This window comes from Pan paniscus, chromosome X (assembly GCF_029289425.2).
Source record: "Pan paniscus chromosome X, NHGRI_mPanPan1-v2.0_pri, whole genome shotgun sequence".
NCBI lineage: Eukaryota > Metazoa > Chordata > Mammalia > Primates > Hominidae > Pan > Pan paniscus.
Window position 1 is genome coordinate 123,926,609 of NC_073272.2, and position 22,595 is coordinate 123,949,203.

At 37.1% G+C, this 22,595-nt stretch overlaps 1 protein-coding gene across 1 annotated transcript in view; it reads right to left on the reverse strand.

Annotated features, from left to right (window-relative positions):
* The window catches only part of TENM1 (teneurin transmembrane protein 1), a 334,457-nt gene that overhangs the window by 76,027 nt on the left and 235,835 nt on the right, over nucleotides 1-22,595 (reverse strand). Inside the window, exon 19 of the mRNA XM_034950131.4 lies at nucleotides 159-313. Coding sequence (XP_034806022.2) covers nucleotides 159-313 — 155 coding nt within the window. The remainder of the gene's footprint in view (nucleotides 1-158; nucleotides 314-22,595) is intronic.

A 22,595-nucleotide genomic window follows, 5' to 3' on the forward strand; every position in this document is an offset into this window, starting at 1 on the left:
ACAAGGAAAAAAGTAACTTACATAAAGAGAAACTTCTGCTATCTGGTGTTATAACAGATATACCAGGCTTCCATTCTACCTAATTTCTACATGAGAAAATTGTTATCCATTTCCATGATGCCAAATGACAATAATACTTGAAAACCAGTGATGCCTACCTGAGTGATGTCCATTCCTGAGTCACAGCTCAGTGGCTGTGTGGAAGTCAGACCATTTGAGCCGATTACAGTTGTGATCACAGCATTCTCATCAATTTTGCGAATCATAGTCCCATCCACAAAGTAAATAAATCCATGCCTATCAACTGTGATGCCTGTTGGGAAAGAGCAAATGAGCATTAGTAGTCTAGTGAACCACATTTGCACTAAGCTCTGTATTTTGAAAAAAGCCATAGCAATGGAAAGGCATTTTAAAGACATATAGATTCAATTTTGCACAGCACAGACAGGACAGTAATGGGAGAGGTTTGTTGGGGCATACATTCACTTCTTTGTGTATTGAGAAGAAATGACAAAAAGTCACACGCGGAGATAAAGCCAGGTCTAATAATTTTGTTTTGTCCAGTTTTACATTTCCACCCCCTTGATACTTGCTTGCCCCCACAAACAATAAAAAATCATCTTTAAGATAAATGGGAAAAGACGGGGAGATCATGTACATTACATTTTTTTAGGGTGCTAATGCACAGGCTGCTGCTTATTTTCATGATTGCATTAGGAAATAACTGACTTGAAAAGCATTATAATTATTTTCATCAATTCAGACTTTGTTAAAAGGGAGTTTGTAATAACTTTGATAAACCGGGCTGAGTTTTTTTCTCCATATTATCTATTAAAAGGGGAGTTGGCGAGCAAAATTATAGTATCACAAAGGGAATGGCTAAGTTTCTAGAAAAGATAAAAGCCGATAAAATTTTCACAGCAGTTTTTACACACAGTGTTAATTACAGCCTGGTTTCTTAAAATTTTTATTATAATAGCAGTTAGAAGGCTTGGGTTCTAATACTGAATACCCCACTTACAACTAATGTGTGACTCTGATTGAGTCATTCATTTGCAAATTTCAGACTCCTCTTTGGTAACATAGGGACAGGATCGTCTGCCTTACTTAGCTAAAGTGATCTACTGCTCTGGTTTGGCTGTAACTGAGGCAGAGCTCAGTTTTAAAACTAGGACCATCCTTGACAAACCAGGATGAGCTGGTTACTCTATATCTAGGTTTTTTGTTTTTTGTTTTTCTTGAGGGAGTTTTGCTCTTGTTGTCCAGGCTGGGTACAATGGTGCAATCTTGGCTCACTGCAACCTCCGCCTCCTGGGTTCAAGTGATTATCCTGCTTCAGCCTCCCAAATAGCTAGGATTATAGGAGCCTGCCAGCACGCCTGGCTAATTTTTTGTATTTTTAGTAGAGACAGAGTTTCACCATGTTGGCCAGGCTGGTCTCGAACTGACCTCAGGTGATCCACCTGCCTTGGCCTCCCAAAGTGGTGGGATTACAGGCGTGAGATATCGGGCCTGGCCCTAGGTTGTTATATCATATGAAATAATACATATAAAAAGTATCAGATACACTTTAAGAACATATGGCCCTACTCCTATTTCCCTTGGTGCTTTTGACAGTGCTCTTGAAAATAACCACATGGCATTTTTCAAACTAGTCTACAATTTAGTCTTTTCCCCACTTCCCTTTATTTAGGTCTGGTGAAACTCATTGAATGGATGTTGAAGTCAGAATTTCTGTGCTAACAAGCATGTCCTTTTAGCACAACACAACACACAAACACACACACACATGAATTTTCTGGCAAAATGTGAACTCATCTAGAGTCATTTTATAAACTCAACTTAATAAACTGCTTTTAGGTGAACTAATTCATTGGCAGGAAGTTAATATTAAGACTTGGCTTTATGGTATACTTTGATTAATCCTGATGTTTGATTAATCCTTAACATCTATAAAAGTTACAAATTCATTTTAATGTCCCCTGAATACTTCTAAAGTCATGTATGTTTTGGTGAGTTCTCCAAGGAAACCAGCATGTCCAAACAAGGGAATTCCATGTCCATAAATCTCTTTATAATTTTTAGAGGTATAAGGACCCTTAAGGTGGTTTATAAAAAGACTCTTAAGACTGGGGCAAGTTAAATGATGGTGGCATATGAACAATTATTTAATCTCCAGAACATTTTGGATGAGGATGAACCAAGGGGGAACTTCTGCCTGTTATTTTTGTGTTTTGCAACATCAATTTCTTGATTGCTTAAAATGTGGTGTGGTTTGTGGCAGACCTATTATTTAGAACCACCTTCTATGACCACTATATTAAATATCGCTGAGTATAAAATTTCAAATTTGGCTGTCATAAGGGGATAGACTGAAAGATCAAGACTCAAGACTCAAGTCTGGAGACGGAAAGACTGAAAGGAGATGTGCTCGACATGTACGAAATCATGAATCATTTACTAAACACTATGACTACTAAATCATAGTGAATGTCACCATGCTAGGCTCTGTGAGGGTATAAGGATAAAGAATCTGGTTACACTGAAACTAAGACTAAGAGGAATATTCTGGAACTTTAGTAAATTAAGGATATTAAAAATAAAGTGAGGTGTTGCTCTTATGAGGAGGCAGTAAACTTAGAGGATCTGATCCTCTAAAAATTTGAGCAGGTTCACAAAAGGTACAGAGAAATAAATGTATTCTTAACTAGTATACATGGGAAGGTCTTTTCATCTCTTTGCTGATATCAGGGAGGACAATTCTTTTCCTTGACTACCACACTTCTCATCCCATCAGAGTGCAAAGTTTAGGCTGATCCGGGGAGGATAATCTGGGACTTTACATAGTTTGCTTACTTTTACTTTTTGTGAAGATCTAAACACTGTGAACTTCTTTGTCTCTGTTCATGTCAGCTGAGTTCCACAGACGAGTGCCCTTTGAAATAAGTCTGGGCTTATTAAATACTCACTATTTGCCTTCAGGGCTTATTCTGCTGACAGTTTGTAGAATATTTTCCTTTCATATATTTGTGTAGCGACTTCTTTTATCATGGTCCAAATTCCAAACATACTTCTTTTTCCTTCAGAAGCTTTAATTAACTTTGATTGGGTTACACTTATGTTTGGAGTTGAAAAAGAAACAGTAGAAAAGGCTTTGAGGAAGCTATGTGATAGGTGCTTCATAAATGTACCGAGCATATTTTATATGTACATATTTTCCTCTCATTTGCCTTCCCTTACCAACCAATCAACCAACCAACACATAAATTCCCCAAACAACAATTTTGCAACCTCTTTGCTGGTGAAGCTTAAGGGGTATTTAATTTTCACTGAGGGTAAAAATCAAATTGGAAACCCCAGGCATGAAAAAGAGAATAATATTTGTCCATCATTTGGGGAGGTTTCCCCTCCCATAATGCTTATTGTTATAACCCAGGGATAGTGATGATGCTGTAGATATATTACTGCTTGTCAGAATGAGTGAAAGGAGGTGACACATTCCCAGTATATATTTTAAGCTTTATTCTTTGGAGATGGGCATGTGAGTGATTTCAGATCACATAAAGCCATCTGGGGCTAGCAAGATCTGCAGATTCAATTTACTTTCCAATTTTGATATTGTTGTGCCCAGATCTCCAAAACTTGGTAACCAATGTTGTGGGCATAATTTGTTCCAACGGTCATGTTCATTGATGTGCTCACTGACAGCATTTTCATTAGCACTTAAACAATCAAAGGTACAGTCTGTGGATGAGAAAAGATTTAAAGATTTAAACCGTACTAAGAAAACCACTTCCAGGTTTAAAAATTTTGAACCAGAATTCATTTTCGTTTTCAAAGCAAGTAAAAATACAGAGATCTCTGATATTACCACAAGGTTAGGCCGTGATGCAAGGCAGGTGGAGGTGGAAGTGGGAAGAAAACACACGATAGCTTGAGTCCCCTCAATTTAACTTTGAATTTAAAAATCCCCCTGCACCAAGGAAAACATTGGCCTCAGATGCCCAGACAGCATGTTTAGCTTGGAGCACATTTTTACATTTGGGAGAAAATAAATAAATCCTTGTAAATTAGTGCATATAATGAAAGCACTGACAGACCATAACCTGGAAGTGTGAATGGTGCTGTCTCCATTCATCAGCATTAAGCCCTAACAAGCTCTTTCTATGGAGAGACCTGCTCATAAATAAAGTGCATCTTGTAAAAAAATTATTCACAACATCCCATGCAAAGTAGGGGATATTATATAATATCTGAACTGCAGGCTCTTTTCTCTGTGAAGCAGTGCTCTGTATGAAACAGCTGCAAATTATAGGCAAAATTATTTGACTTCTTCCCTTGTCTTATTATCCTCCAATGAATAAATACTATAATTCTTAAGAAGACAATTGCCTAAAGCTGGGGCAGCCTGGATAGTTACTTATAAATTTATCACCTGTGAGGGGAAAAGATGCTACTGATCAATACTGAAGGAACAGGGGCATCCTGATGTAATCACTGAGAGTCCAGATGTGGTGCTTAATAGCCTGGAAATAGTAGCTAAATCCCAAATTAGATAACAGTGAAGATTTGAGTTTTTGGCTGTGTAGAATGCCAATTTCAAATGTTGGCAGAAGGCATCTCTGTACTTAATTTTTTAAAATTACAGCTGTTGAGGCCACCTACATTTTTATTATTTCTATATAAAAAATGAAACATCTTTCAAAATATAAGCTTTGGAAAGCAGTCATAACATTCTCTTCATCTATAGCCCTAGCAACAAGAAAACTGAAATACTGGATGTTTTTCTGCCACAATCTGCTGTTTAATTTTATCAGACAAAGATAAATGGTTAAATCAACTTCCAGGGAAATTCCTAAGCCTAATATTGGTGTCAGCTCAATCTCCAATACTGAGAGTGCTGAATTGTGTAACTGATTCAAAAATGTTCTTTTAGTCAAAGAGAATTTTTCTTTGTTCATGTGCATTCCAATTCTCTGAAAATTGGTACTATATGTGTGGTATATATGGAAACTCTACTAGGCAGAAAAGTCCATTCTTCAACCCATCTGACTACTGTCCACTTAATTACCCTCTGGGATCAGAAAGGCCCAAGTTACTTATGCATAATAAGCCTGTTAAGTTTTCTCACTATGTAGCCACTAAATGGAGCTTCTAGAACTTGGAGGGTTTACAGATTTCTGTGTGTCACTAGAGGTTGGAAGGAGGCAGAGCTTAATGACAAGCTGAGATGATTTCACTGTGTGGTTAACAATGGCATCAGGATTTCTCCAGTAAGGAGACACTAATAAACTCACTGTAATATTATATGACTAGTGAATAGTGAGTTATTTAATCAGATATTTTGTTTAATAAAATGTTCTAGTATATTCTACATAGTAAAGGTCAATTTCCAAAGAACATAAACACAAATTAAAAATGATAAGCTTTCAAACTAATATTCTGCTGACTGGAATGTCTTATTTTGATTACTCAAAAGGCACTTCAAAGGGCTTCAAAGTCATTATAAAGAACAATAAATTTGTGGGCTAGTTAATCAAGAATTCTGATTGAGAGAAAGACAGATGACACCAGTGTTTAGCATTTGTCTTGTCTTCAGCTCCTTGTGATCCTCTCAAAACTTTAGACTTCAGCTTTGCCATAAGGCAAAGTGAATGGACAGCCCTTTTAAATCTACCAACCACTATTTTTCTTAAAGCTTACTGAGAAAAATGTTTTTCTGTTTACTCATTAACTTATTCAAGATTTATTCTGTACCCTCTATGTGTGAGGCACTGTCCTAGGCAATGAGAGTACAGGAGACTATAAAACAGACATGGCATTGCTCTTAGAAAGCCTGGAAACTGGTAGAGGGAGACAGAGAAATAACCAGGCAATTGCAATGCCATTAGATAAGCACTAGTTTGGGGCAAGTCCAAGGTGCCATGGGAGCATCCTTGGGGGATGGGCTGGGGAAATGAAAGTCACAAGTGATTTCTCAGACTTAAGTGATAGGTAAGCTGAAATCTGAAGAACCATGTTGAATTCTAGATGAGCCTAGTATGTATGACAGGTAAACACCACTGAAAATCTATGAAAGATGACTAATATTACTAAACAATAATCATTTCCATTTGCCGAGAACACTATGATATTCCAGGTACTGTGCTGGATTCCTTACATAGATTTTCTCATTCAATCCTCACAACAGCCTTGTGGAGTAGGTACTAATGTAATTTTTTAGATGAGGAAATGGAAGTGCAGAGAGGTAGAGTGACTAACTCTAGGTTACATACCTAGAAAGTGCTAGTTTAAAGCGATGGGGAAAGGACTCCCTATTCAGTAAATGGTGCTACAATAACTGGCTAGCCATATGCAGAAGACTGGAACTGGACCCCTTCGTTATACCATATACAAAAATTAACTCAAGATGGATTAAAGACTTAAAAGTAAAACCCAAAACTATAAAAACCCTGGAAGAAAACCTAGGCAATACCGTTCCAGACATAGGCATGGGCAAAGATTTCATAATGAAGACACCGAAAGCAATTGCAACAAAAGCAAAAATTGACAAATGAACTTCTGTACAGCAAAAGAAATTATCAACAGAGTACACAGGCAACCTACAGAATGGGAGAAAATTTTTGCAAAGTACGAATCTGACAAAGGTCTAATATCCAGCATCTATAAGGAACTTAAACAAATTTACAAGAAAAAAAAAACAAACAACCCCATTAATAAGTGGGCAAAGGACATGAACAAACACTTCTCAAAAGAAGATATACATGTGGTCAACAAGCATGTGAAAAAAAGCTCAACATTACTCATCATTAGAGAAATGCAAATCAAAACCACAATGAGATACCATTTCACACAAGTCAGATTGGCTATTATTAAAAGTCAAAAAATAACAGATGCTGGCAAGGTTGTGGAGTAAAAGGAACGCTTATACACTGTTGGTAGGAGTGTAAATTAGTTCAACCATTGTGGAAGACAGTGTGGTGATTCCTTAAAGACCTAAAGACAGAAATACCATTGGACCCAGCAGTCCCCTTACTGGGTATATACTCAAAGGAATATAAATCATTCTATTATAAAGACACATGCACGTGTACGTTCATTGCAGCACTGTTCACAGTAGCAAAGACATGGAATCAACCTAAATGCCCATCACTGATAGACTGTATAAAGAAAATGTGGTACATATACACCATGGAATACTATGAATCCATAAAAAGGAATGAGATCATGTCCTCTGTAGGGACATGGATAGAGCTGGAGGTCATTATCCTTAGCAAACTAATACAGGAACAGAAAACCAAATACCACATGTTCTCACTTATAAGTGGGATCTAAATGATGGGAACACATAGACACATAGAGGGGAACAACACACACTGGGGCCTATCGGATAGTGGAGGGTGGGAGGAGGGAGAGGATCAGAAAAAATAACTAATGGATACTAAGCTTAATACCTGGGTGATGAAATAATCTGCACAACAAACCCCTATGACATATGTTTACCTACGTAATAAACCTGTACATGTACCCCTGAACTTAAAGTAGAAGTTGAAAAAAAAAAAAAAGAAAATGCTAGTTTAACACAAGTTTGTCTGAGTTTAATGCCCATTCTCTTAACCACTATGCCATGTAGCTTAAATGAGGTTATCAATTGCTTTACCACAGGGATGGGGTACAGACTGGCTTAAGAAGGTTCAGAAACTCCATGAAATTATCCACAAAATGTTTTGTGTATGGGTATTATCATGGGGAGAGAGCCCATTGGCTTTGTTAGATTGTCAAAAGGATCTCTGACCCGTCCCCAAAATTGTTAAGAATTCTTGTATTCCTATAGATCTCTTAGACTTCTTCAGAATTATTCTTCAAAGGTATTCTGTGGCTTCATCTTCACAGAGCTGATGAGTTTCAAGAAAGTACTCAAGAGCTTCCATGTGGTGGGGAGTTCAGTAACTTTACTATTATCATAGAATTACCACCTAAAAAGGAGACCCCACGCAGTGGGATATCAACTCACCTAGGTCAAAATAGCTTTTATTTAAAAAGATAGGGAATAATGAATGCTGGTGAGGATGTGGAGATAGGGGAATCCTCATATATTGTTGGTGAAAATGTAAATTAGGATAGCCACTATAAAAAATGGAATGAAGGTCCCTCAAAAAACTAAAAATAGAACTATCATATGATCTAGCAATTCCACTACTACTACTGGGTATATATAGAAAATAACGGAAATCAGTATATCAAAGGGATATCTGCACTCCCATGTTTATTGCAGCACTATTCACAACAGCCAAAATATGGAATCAACTAAGTACCCATCAATAGATGAATGGATAAAGAAAATGTGGCACATATACACAATAGGATATTATTCAGCCATAAAAAGAAGGAAATTTTATCATTTGCAGCAACATGGATGGAACTAGAGGTTATTATGTTGAGTGAAATAAGTCAAGCACAGAAACACAAATATCACATGTTCTCACTGATATGTGGGAGCTATAAAAGAGAGTAGATTAGTGGTTACCGGAGGCTGGGAAGGGTAGGGTAGGATGAAGAGAGGTTGATTAATGGGTATAAATATGCACTATGATAGAAGAAATAAGAACTAGTGTTTGATAAATCAGTAGAGTGATATAGGTTACAATAATCTATTGTATATTTCAAAATAACTAGAAGAGAATAATTTGAATGTTTCTAGCATAAAGAAAAGACAACTATTTAAGGTGAAGAATATCCTAATTATACTGATTTGATCTTTACAAATTATACAAATGTATGAAATTATCACACATAGCTCCCAAATATATATATCTATATGTATCAATTAAAATTAATAAGGTCGTTTCATTTTCAGTATGACAGAGACAATGCTATGTGTTCGTGTCATCCCGTTTCTCTTTCTTTCTGAGAACAGAGTTAGATTACGTTTCTCAGCCTCCTTTCCAGTTAGGTGTGGGCAGAAGTAATGTATGCGACTTCTAGGCCTGATCCTTAACGAACTATCTACTGAGTTTCTGTATGGATTACTACCTTCCACTGTAGGCTGGCTGCATGCAGACCATCCAGTAGAGGACTCCAAGGCCTAAGGCATTGAGGAATCACTAGATGGAAGAAGGCTGGTTCCTTGAATCACTGCTTGGAGCAGAGATTCTTCCACTCCCCAGGCAACCCATATTAAATTGTGATGTAAGAATGAAATAAGTTACTATTTTTGTTAAGCTATTGAGATACTGTGTGTGTGTGTGTGTGTGTGTGTGTGTGTGTGTTTAATATGGTTGTTAGCTTGGCCCGAGTATTAACATTCAGCAACCCAAATCCTATTCACCTTTTAAGGCTTTTATAGGATGTTTCCCTTTCATGAATCCTTCCCTGCAAACTCCAGTTCATTGTGGTCTGTTTTCTAACCCACAGAAGCTGTTACTTATTTATTTATTTGTTAATGTGAATTCTCCAATCATGATCCGTGTAGGTAATAAGCTCCCTGAGGACAGGAACTGGATTTTAGAATTAGTTTTTATATCTCAAATAATTCAGTACACTCGGGCACAAATGTTCAATAAACCTTCCTGATTTACAGGACTAAATTTCCATGCATTTATACTGAAACATATCTACCTTGAACAAAATAAAGCATGCCAGGAGGCCAAGAACTGCATAGGAATTTCACTAGAAATGAGCTTAGAAAGGATGCAGTGACAATGTCTTTCTCTAAAGTCCTTTAAGAGGAATACAGTCCCCTATCAATTAGTGATGATTGGAATATGGGAAAAGTGGGGTTGACAACCAAGAGCAAACAGACAAAGGACCATGGATCAAATTAACTGCAAACAAATGTGATCCATGTGGATAGCTACAATGAATAGCTCATGACACCGCTCCCCCGACCACACACACAAATCCAGTTGTTCTGTCAATATAACTTTGTTTGCGATCTTGTGATCTCTTCCGACCTTACCATGTTAGGAGTTCTGAAGAAACAGAAGTGCCTCAGGATTTTTTCAGGCTGATTTTTCTTACAGAATAGCTGTAGAACTTTGGATAATGCATTTGACCACTCAGTGTCTTGATTTCTTAACTTATATACTACCTACTACACAAGGTAACATGGTGTGAAGCTCACAAGAGCCAATGAAATGAAAGGACTTTGAAGAAGATAAAGTATTATGGTGGTGCTAAGTGGTATCTTAATTGCCTAGTTATTGCTATAATTCTTTCTGACAGTGACTTTTCTAAGCCTAGAATCATAGTCAAAAATTTCCACACAGGCCCTGCTTGAACACTTTAGGCTTTTCTGTGTTCTGTAAATAAGATTTAAGTCCATGGAGCATTATGTAACCCTTGTCAGTAGGAGAGCACCCTATGTTAGATTCACCATAGAGACAATTCAGTAGTTGAAAACAGTTTTGTTAGCGCAGGGGAAATACTACACTATTAAATTATTGGTGTAAAAGCCTTCAAGCTTTTATAAGATGGTTAAAGTTTCCATACACAGAATCAAATAAATGAGGTTCCATGCCGTGCAACTCGCTAAGGAAGACCCTTGGCCAAGGTGGTGGTAATGTCTCAACATTTAACAGTGAAACCAGACACTGATAATAATGTGATTTATTTTTCTTTGCTTTATAGAGGTTGGGGTGTGTGTGTGTGTGTGGAGAGAGAGAGAGAGAGATTGGGGTAAGTAGACGGTGCTAGTTCAAGTTGAAATGCACATGTCTTGTTTTATTTTTGTGTTAGAGTTCCCACTCAAAAGATGCCTGCAGGCTGAGATTTAAGGGTTCTCAGTATATATGGGCTAAGATAAATGAGGTTTACTAAATCTGAGCTGCATATTTTATATCTCCCCCTTTAGAAATTCCTCAAACATCAAGCAACGATATCTGAGACACTACTCAGATACATTTGAAAGAACTGTCTCTGTCATCTTAAGGAAGGCAACTGCCACACAAGAACCTTAGTGAACAATTAGCCCTAGGAAGGAAAGTTCATTTATTGCCCATGGACCAGCAAAAAACTAATTGCAGTTGTTGCACTCTAGGGAAAATGAGTCTATCTCCAGGTATGTGAATGACCAAGAGGTTCTAATATAAAAAGCAAACTAAGTATATCTTGTCCTGAATACTCAATAAAAGCAGGATATGAGGAATTAAGCCAATAGTGCTCACTATTCACAAAAGTGGGGTAATTCAAGAAGAATTAAAATTTCTTTAGGATAATGACTTGCATGTAGTGCCCATTCAAAAACAACACAGAGGGCCCATTTAAAATTCTCCCTGCATCCGTATGTCTTGACTAATGAAGCTAGTGCTAGAAGAGAAGTTCACAAAGTCAGGAGTGGTAGACAGTCATTTGCAAAAGGTAAGGCAGGGTAACGAGCACTGCGTGAATACACACTTTAAACCTTTTAAGTGGAGGTTCAAGAGACGTTTAGGAGAACTGATTTGGGCTCAATCAAGAATATATGAATATAACAACAGCATACACACACAGACACAGGCACAAATATGACAGCGGAACAAAAAGCGAAAAATAGTCAAAGCAGTTGTTTAATGAGATAAACAACTTCTTTTACTGTTTTTACCTTTCCACACTCTGACCTACAGGTGTGACAATCTGTGGGCACAAGAACGTGACATTGAGAGGCATTTAAAATGCTGGGATGTTTTGTTCAAAGGGGGCTGGCGACTTCCTTAGCCTTGTCTTGATTGAGATTGGAGTTTCCAAGGCCATTTCCCTGTCTATTTTCCTCTAAACTCAAATATCCAGACAAGTTCATCAGAGCTATGAGAGGTGGAGGAAAGAGTCTGGGCTAGAAGCCAGAAGATCCAGTTGTGAGACTGACTGTGACTTTAACAAATTTAAATAGTCTCCCAGTCCTCAGGTTTTGCCTTTGTCTAACAGTGAGTAGAAAAGCTGAGCTGCTCATGTCAGTGGATGACTGTAAAGACCATATAAAATAACTTCTATGTGTGAAATCTTTCTGAAAGCTCAACACAAGTGATGTTAGTATTTATTTATGTTTTGGTTTTATTACTTATTTATAGAGACAGGGTGTTGCTCTGTCGCCCAGGCTGGAGTGCAGTGGTATGATCACAACTCACTGCAGCCTCGAACTCCTGGGCTCCCGACATCATTCCCCCTCAGCCTCTCTAATAGCTGGGACCACAGGTGCATGCCACCACACCTGGCAAATTAAAACAATTTTTTTGTAGATATGGGGGTCTCACTATGTTGACCAGGCTGGTCTTGAACTCCTGGGCTCAAGTGATCCTCCTATCTTGACCTCCCAAATCTTTGGGATTACAGGCCTGAGCCACCGTGCCCCATCTTATTTATGCCTTATTCCTTGATCTCTTATTTCTTCTGGAGTTCACTTAACCCATCAGGAATAGAGGTTAGAATCTAGTTCCTAGTTCTTTTTTACCTTTGTGTCCCATCCTTTTTCAGATTCCTTCCTTTTTCTCCACTTCTTCCCTGTTCTCATTTTTCCCCTTTTTTTTTCTCTCCAAACCCCAACCAGCTCTCCAGTCTGTGAATCCCCGTGGTATTTAAAGTTGATGCATGCAACCTAATTCTGTATTTTAGTCTTTTCTAATGAGTCCTCCCATGTCTCCCCAAAGAGATAATATTCCACTCAAGGGCAGGGACCATATCTTCTTAGTTTACTTATGATTTCCAAATTTGTTGCTTGAAAAACTTAACAAAACAATAAAGCTCAGTGAATGTGGTTCTTTTTCTAACAAGATATACCAGGCGCATGATGTGGACGTGCTACAGTAGCTAAAACCAGTGGGAATCTTATGAATAGTAAGGTGGGGCCATTGACACTAGTGTGTTGTTGACATCAGTAAAATAAATATATTTAAAGTATTAATTAATATAATGGCATCTCTGGATTCCTGTCGGATAACCAGTAAGTTTGTGCTGCAACAAGAGATGGTTGTGGTGTTTGACTATAGCATTTAGCATAGTTCCTGCCATACAAGACTACTTTATATATATAAACACACTTTATATGTTCATAAAATAGATGATTAAGGTCTATTTTAGAAACATAACAATTTGAGCAATTTAAAAAATGAGTAATTAATAACAGGCAGTGACTCTGATAAAGGACTTAAAACAAAACAAAACTGACTTGTATGAAAATACTTCCAGATGCCATTGTTACAACTACAATGATTCATTCCTTAATTCAACAGCTCAAACATCTCCAGCATTTCCAGGAACTAGGAAGATATCATTTTAGGGCCAAAGCAGAAGCAAGTGGTTTTGGTCATTTGTAAATTGGCTAGTATTTTTTTTTAACATTCAATACATTATTTGAATAATGTCATACTGTTAAAATTAGATCAGATATACTTGGGAAAAAGTGCCCAGCATTCGTAAGAAAAGTACAACGGAAAGAAACATTTTAGGGTGCTAACTGTTGATCTGTGGTTTCTCAAAATTTCAAGTATAACAAGTGAAAATCAGAAGATTTCAAAGTAACCCTTCTTCTGTCCACTCTCCCTGGAAATGTCCCCAGTTTTACTACTCTGGGAAAGGTGAGATCTTGCCCCAATTCATTAAATAGGGCTCCAGTAGTAGCCTGCCTGCAGTTCTGATTTTACTTTGCTCAAGAGAACACAGAGAAAGGATTATGAAAACCAATATAGGTAAGCTTAGCAGAATCTATTCTGATGGATTTTGGCTTGGGGAGGGACAAAGCAGACCTATCAATCTATTACTATGGCTTCAATTTCCTCGGGTTAGAGATGCTTTCCAAAATGAGAAATAATTCCTGCCCACTAAGAGAAATTACCACTGTAGTCAGCTTCCTTTCCTGAGTAAATACAGGTAAAATGGGGCACCTACCCACCTTCCTTTTCCCCCAAACCCATTAGACTGTTTCCCCCAAATGCAGTCTAATAAGCTTTTTGAAAATTGTGTTGCCCCTAAACACAGTCTAATAAGCTTTTTGAAAAATCAAATGGAATAGCTAGTAAATGAAACTGGAAGAAAAATAGAGCAAATAACACTGGGGCTTCCTGGCTAGGCTTTGATATTTGAGGCTTGAAGATAACCTCACATTTGAGTTATTAAGCCTGTGATTCCTCAGGGGGAAACTTTAAATGGGCCAGAACTCACTCCCAAGGGAACAGTGACTTTCTTCGGTCAACGATAAAGCTGATTCATTATACGGAGGCTCTCTCAGGAAGTTCACTGTCAGCCATTTAGGAAACTCCACATATGGGCACATACTAGAGGTGCTGATGTGATGGTCTCTACAGCTAATGGAAGAGCTTCAAAACCAATCTGTTCGTAAAATAATGGATTAATGCAGGGGTCCTTGATGACCCTGCTCCAAGGCCAAAACTGGTGTGTGTTCTCATATGTTGGTACCTGTGCCTTACGGGATGTTAAATATTTTGACCATCATTTCTATAGGAGTGAAAGTCTTATTTAAAACAAAACAAAACAAATCACTTTTTGAAATGGAATAGTCAGGCATACATTTGTAAGTTGATTTCTAAACCCTAGTTTTGTTTGTTTGTTTGTTTTTTGACAGAGTCTCACTCTGTCACCCAGGCTGCAGTGCAGTGGCGCAATCTCAGCTCACCACAACCTCTGCCTCCCAGGTTCGAGTGATTCTTCCGCCTCAGCCTCCCGAGTAGCTAGGATTACAGGCACACGCCACCATGCCCAGCTAAGTTTTGTATTTTTAGTAGAGATGGGGTTTCACTGTGTTGGCCAGGCTGGTCTCGAACTTCTGACCTCAAGTGATCCGCCTGCCTCAGCCTCCCAAAGTGCTGATATTTCTAAACCCTACTTCTGACTTAAAATGTTTCAAAATTAGGAAATATTTCAACTGGTTAGAAAAGTCAGAAAATAATATTACGGACCATCATGCATCCACCATCAAAATTTAATAGATGTTATCATTTGCTTCACATATCTCTTTCTTTTTTTTTTTCTTTTTGAGATGGAGTCTCTCTCTGTCACCCAGGCTGGAGTGCAGTGGCGTGATCTTGGCTCACTGCAACCTCCACCTCCCGGGTTCAAGAGATTCTCCTGCCTCAGCCTCTTGAGTAGCTGGGATTACAGGCACCCGCCACCACGCCTGGCTAATTCATTTTTACTTTTAGTAGAGATGGGGTTTCATCATGTTGGCCAGGCTGGTCTCGAACTCCTGACCTTGTAATCTGCCCGCCTCGGCCTCCCAAAGTGCTGGGATTACAGGCGTCAGCCACCGCGCCCGCGCCTGGCACATATCTATTTCTTAAAAAGGAAATGATATGGATATAGCCAATCCCATCTCCTTATCCCTATCCTCTTTTTCCTTCCTTCTCCAGAGGTAACTACTGTCCTGAAGTTAGTGTGTATCATTCCCATGCATGTTTTTATAAATTTTCCACATATGTGTATATATCCATGAATAATATATAGTATTGTTTTTGTGCTTTAAAAATTTATGTAGGAGATGGATGACAGTGATGGCTAAACAATAATGTGAACGTACTTAATGCCTCAGAACTGTATATATAATAAAATAGTAAATATTGTTATGTATATTTTACCACAATAAAAACACGTAAATTATATTACACCTTATGTATCCTTTTGCAATTCTCTCTTTTATCCATGCAACATTGTATTTTTGACTATTAATGGTTTTACATGTAGATCTAGCTCATTCATTTTTACTGTTGTATAAATGTTCCATCATTTGACCAACCCCCTGTCAATGGATTATTAGGTTGTTTCTATTTTTTATACTACAATTAATATCATAGCACATGTCTTATGCATGTGTGTACTTGTGACTGTCCATACACTCTTCTTCAGTCAAGCACCCTCTAGCTCATCTCTTTGATGTTGCAATTTTTCCCCTTTAGTTGAACAATGAATTTTCCACGTAAACAGAATTAAATTAGGGCTGTGTCTGTACAATCAATGAAGTCTGAAAGAAGAAAATTTGAATGCAGTCAAACAATTTTGAAAACAAAATGTTTATTACAAATCTTGAAAATAATCTACTTAATAATAGTTATTAGCTTAAAAAAAGTACTTTAATACTTATCCTCTTTCTCATCATCATACTTCATTCAGTACTTAATCTGTGCCAGGCACTGTTTAACCCATCTTGTGTCATTTCATCCTCTATAAACCCATAATGAAGGTAGGCACTATTTCCATTTTACAGATGACAAAACAGTGGCTCAAAGATGGATTCAAAATAAATTTGAACCCATTTTTATCTGTACTATTCCAAAGTCTCTGGTTTTAACTACTGCAAACACTTCCTAAGTTTTCCAAATTTCCCAGGGCTCAAACTGGAGAGGCACATGGTATGATTTAAGGGTCACTAAAAAGTCTGCCCACCTGCCTTAAATATATTATATCTTTACGACAGGAAGATTCTTCCAGCTGGACACAAACTCTAGAGATGTTAAGAAGATATATTGATAAATCTGACCATATGAAGTTAGAAAATTCTATAGGGTTAAAAAAAGAGAAAAAAATGACAAGCTTGGAAAAATATTTGGAACACATATGAAAGACAAAGGGATGTTTTTCTTAATTTCCAGAACAGAAAGGACAACAGCTCAGTAGAAAAACTGGAAGGGGATATGAAAGTGAATTTACCAAAAAGAAATACAAATGGTCACAACAGATATGAAATGAGACCCAAATTCATTGATAATTAAAGGAATGGAAATTAAAGTTACAAGCTACAAGACACCATTTCCCACTGCTCAGATGGGCATACATTAGGAGGTTTATATTGAGAGCTGCTGAGGGTATTGCAGACTGGCACTCTGATACACTATTAGTGAGACTGTAAATGTGTTCAATCTTTTGGGAGGACAATTTGGCAATATCTACTACTGCTAAAAATTAACCCTATGTATATACTCACAAAAGTGCTCCAAAATATATGAACCAGGTTATTCATTGCAGCACTGTAATAACAAAAGATTAAAAACAAGCAACAAGTATATCAAGAGGCAACTGGCTTAATACATTATGGTGTATCCATATGTTATAATATCGTGCAGCTCTTAAAAACAAAGAGGTAGAAATGTACCTGCTTTTATGGAAAGATCTTCAAGACATATTATTAAATAAAAGAAGCAGGGTGAGGAGTAATCTATATGGTATGGTTTCCTTTTATGTAAGGGAAAAATATATATATAGGTCTGGAAGGAATCTCAAAAGCCTGTTAAAATTGGTTATCTTTACAGAGAGAGACCTGGGTGTGTTTGTGGCAAAGAAGCCTGAAATTTCTTTTGTATCTTTCTATACAGTTTGAACTATCAAACCATAGACATTTATTACTTTTACATTTTTATGTTTCAATGTCAAGAGTGCTTATCTAGATGCCTTTTAAATTTTTCTTCTTTCTCCTACTCTTTTTTAAAAAAAATAAATGTAGTTTAAATATCTTTTACTACTGGCCTGCCAGGATTCCTTCAAGGTCTTCCATTTAGGTTTCTTCCTTGACTTACGGTATTGCCCCTTCAGCAGGTCTCCTGTAACATGCTCAGGTGGGAGTAACCCATTGTCAACCATCAGTACTATGACACTCCTTCTTGGAGAGCTGTCATCTATGAAAACAGAGAGCTGAGTCCTCAGAAATCGGGCCATAGGACAAGACAGGGTGTGTATGTGAGAAAATAACATACATGTACTTTTAAGAAAAATATAAAAGTTGCACTCTATTTCATAACTAGACATCAACTCAAAAAATAATATCTGGTCTTTTGTTGAATTATAATAAATGCTCAGAAAATTAAAGAGAAGAAAAGTCACTTATAATTACTTATGCCCTTATGTAGCAATTATCATTGCTAACATTTACATATACTCCCTTTCAAACTTTCTCTCTCTATATACATAGAGAGAAATATATAATATATATTATGTCATATATAATATATAGTACTATATAATACATTATATCATATATATTATATAATATATAGTACTATATATTATATAATATAGTACTATATATTATATATTACTATATATTATATAATTATATACTATATACTATATATTATATATTATGTAATATATAGTACTATATAATATATAGTACTATATAATATATAATATAATATATAATATATAGTAATATATATAATTATATAATACATCATAATATATAATATATAATTATATAATATAGAGTAATATATAATATATAATTATATAATATACAATATAGAGTAATATATAATATATAATATAGAGTAATATATAATATATAATTATATAATATACAATATAGAGTAATATATAATATATACTTATACAATATAGAGTAATATATAATATATAATTATATAATATATAATATATATATTACCCTTACACCCTTACGGATGAGGCAGCATACAGTACATACAGCTTTGTGTCCTGAACTTTTCATTGAATGCTATTTTGTGAATATCTTCCTTATACCTGCAGGGGTGTACCAAGGTTTGGGGGAGCAGGTGGGAGTGGTTGGTTCTGGGTATAGAGAGTAAGGGGAAGTGCATTTTCTGTTGAAATCTTAAAAAACAATAATAAACCTGGTGAATAGTAGGTCTGCTTTAACTATCAACATTCGCTGGAAATTCCAAATAATGTCAGTGATAAAATACTTCTTCCACTGTCCCATCCCCCTTTAGTATGCCACTTATACCCACCCAGTTCTGATTAGGGAAGAGAGGAGACAAAAAGTTGGATTTCTATCTAGGAGAGATAGACTGAGGGCTGCCGCAAGGGGCTCAGAGTTAGCCAAGGAGTCACTGAAAGATGGGATGAAGAGGAGACATTTTAAACATCCCCTATTTTCTGCTTAGATCTGTCCAGCTTAGATAACTTTTAAACATATGCTTGACGTAAAAAAAAAAAAAAAAAAAAAAAAGCGGCCGACTATGAGGTACTCCTGGGTTTTTTTTTTTTTCCCAACAAAAAAACCCAGAAGCTGTCTTTATGTTGCATATAACTTACGTCATTAATGATGCTGTTGTAAGTGCCCTGAGTAGTGACATCTATAAACCCTGGGCTGAAGTGGCCAAAAATGCAATCAATTGTTCAATTATAAAATAAAAAATGAACTTCTTTACTCTATTTCCAGCTGTGTTTTAGCCTGTGACAGTGTTAAATTCATAGATTTCCAAAGAAATCTTAGTTTGCTGCATGTTGTTTGAATTTTACACTATACAACTACTAATTTATCCAGTATTTCTGGAGGATCCATGAAGCTAAAATGATCTTTTATGACTCTGCTAGTGTAGAGTGAATATTCTGGATTCCCTAGGAAGTCAACACACTGTAGACTTCAGATTCCTTCAAAAATCAGCAAAGCATGCTAGACTCACCAGGAAATGACTTCCCAATTTCTTTAATTTTATAGTCAGCTCCATGCATTTGGTAATCGTGAAATTACTGGACCATCTTGTGTTGATGGTGGAGTAATATGGAGCCATGATCAAAGTTCAACTCTAATACAGCTTTATGTTTTAGAATCTTAAAAACAAACATTTTGCATGGACAGAAATGTCCTAATTAACTTCTGAAGAATTTGTACATTAAAACATCTTACCCTGCTGGAGAAGACTGATAAAGCAAACGTACTACCTTTTGCTGAAGAGAAACTATATTTAGAAGGAACTTGCTATTCTCATAAAACTTTTAATAGGAAGAAGTGAATCAAATTTCTTAATTACCATTTTATGGTTGGTAAAAGGGCAAATTACATGCCATCCATTTCTAAACTTCTAAATGTCTCTGGTGCTTTTAATTAAAGCTGCCACCTAGAAACTACTAAAGCAATTTTACACAATTAGTTATTTATAGGTTACCATAATACACCACTCAAAATATGATTTAAGTGATTTGCAGCCTATTAGTGTGTGATCTCTGTCACTTTTTTGGCAGGGGTGGGGAGGACTCTTCTTTTTCATCAGCTGAGGCAGATAAGAAAAGTGTGACATTGAGGAGCTGTGATAGGGAAGCAAAGTTATTTTGGCTAGCGATCTTAAATAAAAAGAGGAACCAGAATTCCAAGCTGTCAGTCTTTGCATGTAGGCATCCAAGTTTCATTCTAGACAATCCTGTGGAGATGAAGTATATCAGTGCTATTCCTCCACCTCTTCCCACTTTGCAGCTATTCTGCCATATACCTAGCACCACACTTCTCCATGCTACCTTCAGTGGTTCCCACCTAGGCTTGTCTTTCTCAGGTGATCTTGTCAATCCAAACATATCCATCTTCTGCTCCATTCCCTCCAGGCCCCCATTCCCTCCAGGCCCCCATAAAGTGTTTTAATGAAGAATTAATATGCTGCTCTCCTAGACAATTCCCTGCACCACATACTAAGTTCGCATCTGAAGAAAATCCTTATGGGAATGAATTTAATTGTGAAATAGTACGCTGCTAAGGGAATTACTTTAGTTAGATGGGCCTTGTGGGGCTCCCCAAAATATAACATGTACAAGGAACTAACACTAGAATTGCTGCATCTCAAGGTGAGGAGGGGTTGGCTAGTCAAATCACATACAACATGTGAATTCCATCCTACCTTGACTCTTGCTTCTTCTGTGGCACCCATCCTACCTAGAAATTATCAAGTCTCAGATTGACCTACAAGGACATAATGTTTCCTTCCTTCCAAAGTAACTTATTCCATATATGGGTCACTATTATAATTATTATGACCATAGCAACAAAACAGAAAGACTGATCATAACAGTAAGTAATACTGTTATGTAATATAGTAACATACTTTATGCTGGGTGTCACACTAGGCAATTTACATACGTTATCCAACAACCCGTTGTGTAGGCACTATTACTAGTTTTCCAACTTTACAGATGAGGAATCTGAAGCTCAAGGAAGTTAGGTGACTTGCCTAAGGTTAAACATTTAATTAGCAGTGGATCTGGGATTTGCCTCCATTTCTGTTTGACTCAAAAACCTGAAAAATTATCTACCATGTTATGTGGCCTCTAAAATATTACCTCTGTGCTTGCTAGAATCTGATGCATACATGAAAATTAAGACAAATGCAGAAGAAAAAGTCATTTAATAATGCATCTGTGGCTTTATAAAAATTGAAAAAACTTAATATAGGTCTTCCAACCGTGGATGCTACCTAGACCAAACAGGCAATGAGCCAAGGCTAGATGTAAGTGCCTTCCTTTTGTCTGACTTCTCTCATCAACAGCTTATGGCTTTGGGATTGCAACAGAACAGGCCGGAAGGTCCTCAAGTTCCAGTTGCTGACATAATCTAAGGCCAAAATCTTTTGACTACCCTAAGCAGATGCATTAGATGAATTGTGCATAAAAAACAGGTTAACCTCTAATTCTGGTTGCATAATAGGCACTAACTCTCCTGTTGCAGTTACAGTAAGCTGAGAGACCAATAACAGTGTTTGAGACAGAAACCCCCCCTAAAGGAAAACAGCACAAGGTCATTGAGGGATAAAGAACAAATATTTCGCCTGAATTTTAAGGCTTTATCAAACATATTTTTTTCAAGATGTTTCTGATTCTAAAACAAGGTTGTTGGAGTAAAATTCTCATAAGAAATGTCTTGAAACTGGGCTAGGAATTTGGCCATGGGTGGTAGAATGCTGTCTTACCCAGAAGGAAGACTTCAGTAAGTGCCTCTCCTAAACCTTTCCCACTTACACCCTCATTTTAAGCAGAACAGATCCACTTCTCAGAACACGGAGGCTATCAAGATGAAGAATCATCACTCTTCTAGCTTCTCCTACTACAAACTGATCCTCATCCCTATACCCTACAAATAATCGCTTCAGTCTCCCCTCCTATTCTAGGCCGACTTCCTTCCAGTTTCCTCCAAGCTTTGATTTATTCCCCGTCTTCTTTATCTTTCCATTGACTGATAAGCATTGCCACATCTCCCCTTATAGAAAAAGGCTTCCTGAGTTCATTGGCCTCCCACGATTTATCACTCCATCTCTCACATTCAAGCTTCTCAGAAGAGTGAGCTTCACCAGTGATATTTATTTTCTCATCTCTCATGGGCTCATCAAATGACTAAAATCTGGCTTCCACCTCTACCACCATCCAAACCACCAATGGCAGGGTCACCAACGAACTCCTCATTGCCTAATGCAATAGCTACAAATGTGTGACACTTGATACTGTTTTTCACACCTCCTTGAAATTAACTACTCTCTGGCTTCCTGGACAGTGTGCTCTTTTGGTCCACCACCCTTTTTTCTGAAGGTTTCTGCTCTGTTTCCTTCATTAGATCCTCTTCCACTGCCAATCTTATACAGATGAGTACTCCCTGTCATTTATTTGCCCCAGTTTTGCTCCAGCGCATTTATTACCCTGTCGCCAACATTATCAAAAACGCATGCACAAGGTGGGCATCTCTCCTGCTTCAAATCCTTTCCCTACAGGATAAAATCCAAACTTCCTTTTCTTGCTTCTGCCCCCCTTTCCTGTTACTCTCCAATATTCTTACTCTAAGAATACTGAATTATTTGCAGTTTCCTAAATATACCATTCTTTTTATCCATGCTATGGCTTACCCGTAATTTTGTTGAGGGCTGTCCCCAGTGTCAATCTAAATGGCT